Source organism: Pristis pectinata, chromosome 21 (genome assembly GCF_009764475.1).
Source record: "Pristis pectinata isolate sPriPec2 chromosome 21, sPriPec2.1.pri, whole genome shotgun sequence".
NCBI lineage: Eukaryota > Metazoa > Chordata > Chondrichthyes > Rhinopristiformes > Pristidae > Pristis > Pristis pectinata.
This window is the reverse complement of record NC_067425.1, coordinates 34,193,353-34,204,968: the sequence shown is the minus strand read 5'-3', so window position 1 is coordinate 34,204,968 and position 11,616 is coordinate 34,193,353. Positions and strand designations below refer to the sequence as shown.

The 11,616-nt window shown below is 39.7% G+C and overlaps 1 protein-coding gene across 1 annotated transcript in view; it reads right to left on the bottom strand.

Moving 5' to 3' along the window:
- Nucleotides 1–548: 548 nt before the first annotated feature.
- rfc2 (replication factor C (activator 1) 2) overlaps nucleotides 549–11,616 on the bottom strand; it is a 37,449-nt gene continuing 26,381 nt past the window's right edge. The window contains exons 6-11 of the mRNA XM_052035850.1: nucleotides 10,561–10,661; nucleotides 9,141–9,298; nucleotides 7,745–7,810; nucleotides 5,765–5,845; nucleotides 4,939–5,052; nucleotides 549–836 (exon numbers count right to left, since the gene is read on the bottom strand). Of these exons, the coding sequence (XP_051891810.1) occupies nucleotides 726–836; nucleotides 4,939–5,052; nucleotides 5,765–5,845; nucleotides 7,745–7,810; nucleotides 9,141–9,298; nucleotides 10,561–10,661 (631 nt within the window). The 3' untranslated portion in view covers nucleotides 549–725. The remainder of the gene's footprint in view (nucleotides 837–4,938; nucleotides 5,053–5,764; nucleotides 5,846–7,744; nucleotides 7,811–9,140; nucleotides 9,299–10,560; nucleotides 10,662–11,616) is intronic.

Below are 11,616 nucleotides of genomic sequence, written 5' to 3'. Positions count from 1 at the left end.
AACGGCTGTGCTGGCACATTGAAGGTAATGGTGGATCACATCATCATATCTGCCTTTGCCAGAAGTGGTTCCCGGGATATGGGATGGTGCACTAGGTTCTAATCATAAATCTTTATTGTCAGAGGGCAGTGTGGCACAGCAGGGGCAGATTAGTAGAGGACCACTGCCTTGCGGATTGACTGCAAGGCCAATCCTCTTGTATGCTTCAGTGAACAAGCGTGACGATGGCTTGGAGCTCGGCCTCCAAGCTTGTGCTAACCTGAGCATCATTTGCAGACTGCAGTGTGACTCCTGAGGTTCGCATGACCTTTAAAACTAACACACTTTGATTTACATCTTCTATGCCTTAACCCACAAATGTAGATCCTATCTATGTGAAAATATCAAATGCACATTGCAACATGGATCATTTTAACTGCAAACTGCAACCAATGCTTCAAGTACAGAAGATCTTCAAAAATGTTGCTAAAATGAATGCCAGGTAATACCTTGGTCTGAAATTAGAAAACAAAGATAATTTGCCCAACATCAACTCAACCAACGTCTTTGGTAAATATCAAGATTGTCACATTTATTATGTGAATTTTTAAGAAGTTCCAAAAGAAAAGTTACAAAAACTGATCTACAGAATCCCGAACATACAAGAAGAGTGATCGTATGTATCTAATTCAGTTCACATACAAGCCTTTGTAAACATAAACACCCTGGAGGATATTACTCATGGATCAGCTTGCAGGTGGAGCTGCAGTCTTTTGACAAAGTCGAGCAAGTAATCCAGCCATTTGCAACAAGGAGTTCACTCCTTCTGCAATTCTCATGTGTGTGTACCCAATCTCCTGCAGGAAGAAAAAAGGAGAATTTACTTTTTCAATAAATGACAAACTGCTAGATAGTTGCATTTTAGTTGTAAAGGCCAAACTCTATTGTCCTTTTGATTCTGAACATTTCCTTAATTAGACATTACAATTTTTGTAGCAAACGCCAACAACAGCTTTTTTCTACTATGCACTATCACCTACTTGAGGAAATGATAGGTTTTGTCGTTACAAGGTGAAAGATATGCCAACAATTCTTAAGTCGGCCATAATAAAGGAAAGACAGTTCAACCTATGTGGAACTCGACAATTGTATCAACTCTGGCACCAACTTCCCCCCACCCTCAAATTCACTTGGACTATTTCTGATACCTTGCTCCCCTTTCTGGATCCCCCAACTCCACCTCAGGATTTAAACTATACACTGATATTTACTGACTCCCACAGCTGCCTAGATTACACCTCTTCCCACCCTGTCTCATGCAAGGTCTTCATCCCTTTCTCTGTTCCTCTGCCTTCACCACATCTGCTCTCGAGATGATGCTTCCATTCCAGGACATCCGAAACGTCCTCCTTTTCTCCCCCCACATCCGCTCTCACTCCACCTCCCCCAGACAGAACGGAGGTAGAGAGTTCTCTTGGTCCTTACCTTTCACCTCACCAACCACTGCATCCTGCACATCATTCTGTCATTTCCCCCAGCTGCAATGTGACCACACTACTGGTCATATCTTCCCCCTTTCTGCTTTCCATAGGGACCACTCTCTCCGTGACTTCCCGGTTTATTCATTCCTCCCCACCATTCCTCCCTGTCCTCAGCACTTTTCCCTGCAATTGTAGGAGGTGCATCACCTGTCCCTGCATCTCCTCCCTCACCACCATCCAGAGACCCAAACAGCTCTTCCAGGTGAGGCAGAGATTCACGTGCACCTCCTCCAACCTCGTCTACTGCATTCGATGCTCTCAACGTGACCTCCTCTACATCAGTAAGACCGAACATAGACTGTGAAGCCGTTGCCAACACCTGTGCTCTGTCCACAATGGCCACCTGGAGCTCCAGGTTACAAGCCACATCAACTCTTCTCCCCATTAACACTATCTGTCCTCAGCCTCTTCCACTGCCAGGGTGATGCCAAAGGCAAACTAGAGGAACAGCACCTCATATTCCACCTGGGTAGGCTACAATCCAATGGCAGGAACATGGAATTCTCCAATTTCAGGTAGCCTCCTCCCCCTCTGTCCCTTTCTCTCTCCTACTGATCCACCCAGATCCTCTCGCACACTCCCTTCTTTCCAAACCCACCCCGTTACCCAGTTTCTTTCCCCTCTAACTGCCCATTACCCATACACTCTACCCACTCAGTCCCCTATCCTATCTCCTCTCCACTGTTCCCATCTGCCCACCTTCCCTCCCTTATCTGGTCCCACTCTTCCTTTCCTATCATATTCCATCATCTCCAGCCCTTTCCTGTCTCCACTTATCACCTCCCAGCCTCTGTTGCCATGTCCACCCTTTCCTTCCCCCACCTGGCACCATCTGTCTGCCAACCCCTCCTCACCTGGATCCATCTATCACTTGCCAGCTCCAGCCTCACCCCTTTATACCAGCCATCTCCCTTCTATACTCAGTCCCGATGCAGGGTCTCAACACGAAATGTTGACTGTACATTTCCCTCCACAGATGCTGCCTGACCCGCTGAGTTCCCACAGCAGTTAGTTTTTTTTTTGCTCCAAATCCCAGCATCTGCAGTCTCGTGTCTTCAAATTATACAAAGTCTTTCAAAATTTCAGATGATCCCAAAGCACTTGAAAACACTACAAGCAGTTTTGAAGAGTAGACATTATTGCAAGATACAAAAAATAAAAATCTACTTTGTAGAAAATTAAGCCTAATAATAAAAAGACCATGCTTATGACATTTCCACCTGAGCTGTTCTTTCTGCAAATCTGTACTAAATACTGACCAGTTTTATATCTTGACTCAAACCAGATGTAGCCAAGAGCAATCATGTCTCATCTCATTAGGGAGAAAACACTCGATTTGTTTTTCCAGAAGGGTTTAAACACAAGTCTCTTTGAGGAAAGATCATGTTGTAATAGCATCATTGCTCAATTTTTTTCTCTTCCCCCTGCTTTCTACTCACTTCCCACAGGACCAAACCTGTGGCACAGCATTCGAGTTCGAAGATCTGCTTCATGCTCTGCTCAATGTCACTTCTAACCAAGAAGTAAACCCCAGCCTAAACTTGACTCCTTGCTCCTGATGGCCCCAAAAAGATCAGCTCTCATGGATCACAGGATCATCTTCCTATGACTACAGCAGCCTAAATTTCCAATAGTTTTACCAGGAAAATTTGCCTAAGATCAGGAAACCAGCACAAAAGATGGAAGAATTTCAATCATATTGTATCAAACACAAGTTATCACAATGTACAACATAGTTACATAAAAAATGTTGAAGGCCAGCTCTACCACAGAACTGTCCCTGGCCCACTCAGAGGCTCTTCAAATTAACCTAGTTTATTTTATTATAAAAGCATAATATATTTATAGATATTCAACTTACTGAGAAGTTGACTTGTGTACCTCAATTAAATAAGTTAATGGCCCAGGATGTTTTTTTTCACCAATTGAACAATCAGGTCACTCACTGGTGGTGAAGTAGGTTGTTACATAAAATGGCTTCTTTTGGGTAATACAAGTCCATTTTTAACCATTTCAATAAGTCAGCACCATTCTTAAGTAATTTTTTTTTAAAAACTCCCGGAAGGCTGCTTTGCAAACAAACTTGGACAGAAAACTGAAACATTACTTCACTAAGCAAAAACTCAGTTTAGTGCAGCTCAAGTCCAGACTGCAAGCCGAGACATTGTACCATCAGCAGAAACTTAGAGCGCAGCTTACTAGACAGACATGTTGAAGTAATTCTGGACACAAAAAGCAAGATATGCAAGTCAGTCAACTACTTGGGGGAGGGGGTGGGGAAAAGGTGATTTTAATCAAATTAAGTACACATTAAAGACAGGTTAATTGTAGGGGCATGAAAAGAACGATTGTTCAGGATAATGCAATAAAGAAATTGGCATAAGATATTGAAGTCAGAAAAGATTAAATCATGGTTTAGATATATTATGCCAAATACTGAGACCTCGTAGATAAATGAAGAGCGTGTTCTAAAAATAAATTTTAAAGGAAGGAGAACCTACGCATATTCAGCAGAGGGAGAAAGAATGCATGTTACTAAAAACAAATTGTACAAAAAGTCAAGGTCAAAAACAAGTATACAGAATGACTTACAGTCAACTGAAGGGAAACAGTAACAACCTTTATGAACCTTGTGCCATTTTTGAGGTCAAGGCTCTTGCTGGCTAAAATATCTTCCAAGTTCTTAGCTTCAGTTTTTGCAGAAGGCGAAAGTGGGATCATGGGTTCACTCAGACATATGAAGAATTACAGCTGAAGACAAATACCCAATATTACAAGTGTGGCAAAGTGGCACAGCTAATACAGCCACTGCCTCACAGTACCAGAGACCTAGGTTCAATCCTGACCATGGACTGCATCTGTGTGGAGTTTGTACGTTCTCCCTACGTTCATTCCTAACCTTAAACTGAGCAGTTTGCCGACCATTTTAGAGGGCATTTAAAAGCCAACCACACTGGTGTGCCTAGAGTCACAAAGACCAGACTGGGTGAAGATGGCAGATTTCCTTTCCTGATGGATATTGGTGAATTCCAGAGTTCGGCAGATTATGACAACTCTGTAGCTCTGTGATCATATCTACGTGTCTTTTCTTTCTAAATTAACTGAATTTAAATTCTGCAGCTGCCATGATGGTATTTGCACTGAGAACACTGGATTCCTAAATCCAGACCTCAGGATTAATGGTCTGGCAATATGATCACCACTGCTCCACCACAGTGCCCCACACACTGCACACCAAATGCTATGTGTTCCAGTCTTGGTATGTAGTCAAATCCTGAAACTGTAGGAAGATCGCAATCGAGCAATTCAAGATCATCAGAGCGATTTTCTCAGATTGTTATTTTAAAGTCAGTGGTAACCACTTAATTAAAGTAATTCCAACTGCAAATCCTGGGTTAGACATTTCAACACTTCTTACCTTTATAAATTCCAGTTTCAGGTACTCCTGCATTTGGAAAGTTTTACAGACTCTGAAGATGTTGCCAATGATGTCCTCAGGTGAATAACCCAATTTCCAGAGATGAGCAACAACCTATAATAACCAATGTAGAAAGAGATAGAGAGGAAAGGTTGATGACACACTCCATTGCCAAATGACAGGAATCACAGGGGAAAAAAAAACTGCAATTTCTTGGGCAGCCAACTAAAAAACAGAATAAAATAAAAGCTAGATAAAGTGTGAATAGGGGAAAGAATATAAAGAGGTGGGCTGTGACAATATTTTGCAGACCTTTAAACAAGCATTAGATTAGAGAGAGGGAAGTACAGAAAACTTGGTGCTTTTTTGAGGAGGGCTGATAACATTGATTTTAGAGGAGGAAAGAAATGGGTCCCATATGGATGAAACTAAGACAGGAAACAGAGGATACGAGATGGGAGGAGAAATTAAGGAAGGGCGAGATAGTTGATCAGTCGTCACAATGCTTCAGAGGAAAAATTCTAAGCTCTTCATGGTATTGTATGCAAGGGAGTAAGAGATGGCTGTTCCTTGTTAAATTGTTTTTTGTTGAGAGAGTATTGGAAATAACTTGAACATGCAGAATAATATTGGATTAGGAGGGAATTTGGCAATGGTCCAACTGAATGTAGAACTGAAGCATTTACATATGAAACATTAACCGCTTATTTGTCTTCACACATCCTCATGACGTAGTGTACCATAAAAACTTAGGGAACACTGATAAGCGCGAATTGAGAGACAACAAAAGATGATTAAATTTGGCAAATGATCCTGTATGACCTACCTTATATGCCTCATCAATGTTTGCATTAACACAGTGCTGAATCATCTCTTTTACCAGGAGAGGATGAGGTTCATCACACACCTATTAAAAAACAGTGCAGTTGAAGAGAGAACAACAACAAAAAAATGTGTAATATCTTGTTTTTGCCTGTAATTACCTTAAGTTGCTATAACTCTCCATCCCAGGGATTTACCAAGGTCTTTGGATTGATTTTACTTGATGCCAACAATAGATAATAACTAGAAACTCAACCAATAGCTTTGTAAATCATGCAAATCAATTGGTCTACATATAGTATGGCTGACAATTGTGTATAAACACTATAGTGGTTTCCAACATCCTGTGATAGCGCTAAGGTACAATATAATATACCTCTCTTTTAAGGTTTTACTTAAAATTAAACATGCAAGCATGTTGTAGCCTCGCTTTATCTCAGGATATTAAATAGCCCTTTAAAGCAAACCATTTCCAGAAAGAGTATGTTACTCCCTGATGTGGTGGCAGATGCAGAGGTTACTTTGGCTAATCCCTCAGACAAATAAAGACTAACCTGTCTAATTTATACTGCAGTTATAATGACGTTTATGCATGTGTACACAAGACTGATGGATTAAGGAAGCAACAGTCTCAACTCCCCCAAGTTATCTTCAAATGGGGGAAAAGAAAACTGTCTTCAAAGGAAGATGCATTCTACTCTTAAAAAGTTAAGACAAAATCAAAACAAAAATCACTGAACAATGAAATTTTTTTTTAAAAAAGGTGCAAAAATAACAGAAACATTGGGTAACTAAGTATGCATTATCACAAGACAAGGGAGCGGAAGCAGGCCATTTGTTCAGTGGTAGTATTCGTGCTGAAGAACACATATTTGGGCTAATACTTCAATGTAATGTGAAATATTTTGGAGCACTGTTTTTAACCAACCAAGAACAGATCAATTGGCCAAAACTTCAAAAAAAATTAACTGTTAAATGCGTACAAATGACTTGGATGAAAACACCGAAGGTTTGGTTGCTAAGTTTGTCGATGCTATAAATATAGTTAGGAAAGTAAGTTGTGATGAGGACATAAGGAGGCTGCAAAGAGATACAGACAGATCAAGTGAATGGCAAAGATCTGGCATATGGAGTGTAATGTGGGAAAATGTGAAATTGTCCACTTTGGTAAGTAAAAGAAAGGAATGCATAACACCCAAATGGAGAGAAATTACAGGAATCTGAGGTGGAAATGAATCTGGATGTCCCTGTGCATGATTTGCCAAAGGCTAGTAAGCAGGTACAGTAAGTTATTAAGAAAGTTATGTGTTATTGTTTATTGTGGGGAGAACAGAATAAGCTTTCATTTCAATAACACGGGGCACTGGTGAGCCCACATTGGGAGTACTATATACAGTACTGGCCTCCTTATTTCAGGAAGCAATTAAATGCATTGGAAGCAGTTCAGAGAAGATTTACTAGGTTAATGCATGGAATGAACAGATTGTCTTATGAGGTAAAGTTGGACAGGCTGGGCTTACATCCTCTAGTGTTCAGCAGCCGAGGGGGGACTTGATCAAAACATGCAAGCTCCTTAAGTTTTGAAAAACTGAATCTGGAGAGGATGCTTCCTCTTGTGGGACAACCACTGGATGTAATATGTTTTGATATTCAGAAGGCCTTTGATAAAGTCCCATATTAGAGGTTAGTATGCATAATTAAAGCACATACGATGTGTAATACATTGGCATGAACTGAAAATTGTTTGACTGATTGGAAATAGGGCGTGGTAATAAATGGGTCACTGTGGGTAGACACAAGTGTGGAGCTGACATTGCATTCAGATCAGCCACGATCTTATTAAATGGCAGAGCAGACTCCAGGGACTGAGTGGCCTATCCTTTTTACTAATTTATTTGTTAATATGTATATTCAAATTCAAGTTCAGAGGATGTGAAAGATGCTGCACAAATCCAATGCTTTCTTTCCACAAAAATGCACTTACCTTGAAAACATTGTCACTGTTCACAAACTCAAATCCTGAATGTGTTGATTGCAAGTTGTTCAAAGCCTGTTAAGATTTGAAAATAATTTGATCTAGAAACCCAAAACTGAAAAACAAAATAATAACTAAGAAATGCACAACTCGGAATATCTACATCAGAATTTATGTTCAGAATGAGCTTGGAAACACCCAAATCTTGCTCTGTCTGCTTCCTTTTGATGTGAAGGTAGTATAGACAGACTTAAAGTTCCAAGAGTGTTGGGTCAAATCTGTTCATAGCCATGTCAGCTGCAAATAAGACCACCACATGGTATAACAGCTGCAGCTCATCATACAAGGTTGAAAGCACAGTACTGTCCTGTAATAAGAGGCCAATTACCTTACATCAGACAGATAAAGAAACTGGAAGTGAAAAATCTGTACTCCTTAATGAGAAGGGGAAGGAAAGCAAAATGAAAGCAATGAAATGTGGTGCCTGGATTTCTCAGTTCTGATGAGATGTTATACAAAATATTAAGAGGAATAGATAGAGTAGACAGCCAGTACCTCTTTCCCAGGGCACCAATGCTCAATACAAGAGGCCATGGCTTTAAGGTAATGGGTGGAAAGTTCAAGGGGGATGTCAGAGGGAGGTTTTTCCACCCAGTGGTTGGGGCATGGAATGCACTGCCTGGGGTGGTAGTGGAGGCTGATACATTGGTCAAGTTCAAGAGATTGTTAGATAAACATATGGAGGAATTTAAGATAGAGGGATATGTGGGAGGAAGAGGTTAGATAGTCTCAGGTGTGGTTTGAAGGTCAGCACAACATGGTGGGCTGAAGGGCCCGTATTGTGCTGTACTGTTCTATGGTTATCAACTAGGGGTGTGGACTCCACTTCCAAACAGATAACTGCTGAGCGTTTACACGTTTGTCAAAAAGATACTTCTTTGATGAATATCTTATATTTGAACTCTGCATCAAAAAAATGCATTGCAATTTACACAAGTCCTATTTTAATTGCTGGTAAAGGAACTTGGGAAAAATGGAGGAGAAATTTCTTCTTCCATGAACCCGTTCTCACTTACATTTGTCAACACTAAACTTATTAAAACTGAAACTTCAATCTTTAAAGCCATAACTCTCGCCATTGCAAAATGCTTCATAAAAATACATTGCCAAAATCAATATTCGTCAACAGTCCTAAAGCCCTCTGTGGCTCAGTATCAAATTAACTTGATTAATGTGCCAATAAAGCAAATTGGGATTTTTATTATGTTAAAAGGTACATGTATAATGAAAGTTATTACTTTTGAACTTGTGAAAAGCCCCACATCTACTTAACTAGGTGATATCGCTATCCAAGATCTAACAAGCAATACCCTTATTCTAGTGTCATGCCTAGTAGTGTTTTTACCTGTCTCATGTCTCCTTGTGCTGTAAAGATGATGGCTTCTAGTCCGTCATCTGTATATTGGACATTCTCCTTCTCAACCACCTGCATCAGTCTTGCAAGGACTTGAGCATCGGTAAGTTTTGTATAACGTAGAACAGCACAACGAGACTGGATAGGCTCTGTTAATACATCAAAAGAAAAAATAAGATCGAAGGTACACTAATCACCAATTACAACAGACAGAATTATAATCTGCTACAGTGAATTCACTCTGAATAATACCTTCCTAATATCTAGTCTTAAATTTATTCTGGTAGTTTGCTGGACTGGCCAGGGCATTAAAGAATTGGCTATAACAGTAAAAAAAAATTTGTCTCTGAAACAATGAATATATAGCAATTACCCTTTATGTGGCTTATCTCATCAACCAGCACTCTTAGCCATCACACTGGTATTCTTAATACTAAATTTTAGCAAATTGGAAATCACAATGAAACAGAATACAATGCAAACAAAACAAGCTCAAATCTTTAAGAAATCAGCTAAAGCACTTCTGTTATTGCATTTGGGTCATGATCCACCTCAAGTACACACAATATACATAAACAACCACATTTAAGTGAGTGCTAAATACAAGGTGCTGTACAGTATTAACAAAGTACTGGAATATAATACTTCTTTTAATTGTTTAATTATATAGCAACTGGTAAAGGCTCCCTCTTTCACTTTTCTCGCTGTAAAAAATACAAATTCTTGAAGCTCACAGCCATGGACTGCCAAACCCACATGATGCAATCAATCCTGGATGGGATCCAATCTGAACATTCTATGAGATGAACTGCATGACTGATTCACCTTGCTGTGGAGAGTACCCAGGTCAAGAAACAGTGAGTGACTAAAAATAAGCCAAGTGACACAGCTGAATAAATTATAAGATCAGCTCCAGAAGTGGTTACACTTGTATAATTTACCACCCTATCAACACCTGCTTATATTTAAAGCAATTACTTAAAACTACCAACTCTTTGTGAAATAGATATATATTAAGAAAAACGTTCATAGATAAAAGACAGGTTGGAGGCAGCTAATCCAAAACTTCAGTCCTCCAGAAGACATTCCAAAGGCAGGTTTGGGTGACATTTTCCCTATCCATCAGTGGATAGTTTTACTTGACCCAGTCTGTATTCTTTCCCACAGCCCCAGAGCAGAACCTGTTCTTCAGCCCTTAACTTCTCAACCATTTCACAGCACTATACTGTCTGACTGCCCTTTTGGATTTTTTAAAAAAATATAAACTGGCAAGTGCATAACATTGTTTTTTTAAAAACCCTGATTAAAACCATAAAACAAAATGGGCAACATATCCAGAAACAACGGTAGTCAATTTAATGCCTTCTGGAGACACATTTAGTAACAGATAATCAGATTAGCATAAACCTACCTATGATTTTATCTGAAGCATTGCATGCCAGTGCAAACCGTGTAGTTTTAGAGTAAATCTCCATTGTCCTCCTTAAGGCTTGTTGGGCTCCATCCGTCATACTACAAGTCATATAGAAAATTTAACAAAGCATGAATGTATTCTCCTTACCCTATATTCAGTTCCTACCTGTCTGCAAAAACTAGATAAGTACCTCTAGAGAGAGATTCAATGCCTACTAACAGCACTGGTTAATACAATGCCAGGTTTTTTTTTGAAACATGAATTGATGCCTGCTTCACACAAAACACATTTACTTTGCTGTCAATGATGGTTGTTTAAAGTAACAAGATAGCACCAATTGGAAAGGTGCTGTGTTTTTGGCTAAGTGTGGAAGTGCCCTTAATAGAAATGAAAGATAGTTTGACCTTGGATTCTTATAGCTGTTTGGCATACCTTTCAAACCTCCAAAAGCATTCCATAAACAATTTTTTTTGTAGTGAAGTCACTTATTTTAAAAACTAATTATATACAATTTGGTCCTATGGGATAAATTAGATAAATGATCAGTTAATCTGCATTTTCTTTTAGTAGTGCCATTTGAGGAATGAATGTCGGTTAGGATTTCAGGAAAACTATGTGCTCTTTAACTTATGCCATGGAATCCTACACATCCACCCCCTGGGCAAATGAGACCTTAGGTTTAATGTTTCACATGAAAGGTATCTACCACCAACAATTCAACGGGGTTGCACAAGAGTTTCAACATAAATAATGAATACGATCAGACCGAGAGGCAAGCGCCACAGCAACAAGTAGTCTTTGCAGTTACCAGCCCATAAGTGGCCCTAGGTACTGTGGAAGTTACTGGCCTCTGAAAGAATATCACAGACAATTTAAAAGCAATTGGGCATGTATGAAGTTGCTCAATTTACTTATGGCTCTGGTCTTGTCCCATATCTCATTCTCCCTCAACACTGGAGGAGGCCATTTGGCCTTCTGAGTCTACACTGGCTGTCAGTGCAAGCCTATTCTCCTTAACATGTTCTCTCACATAACTCTCTCACATGTTCATCA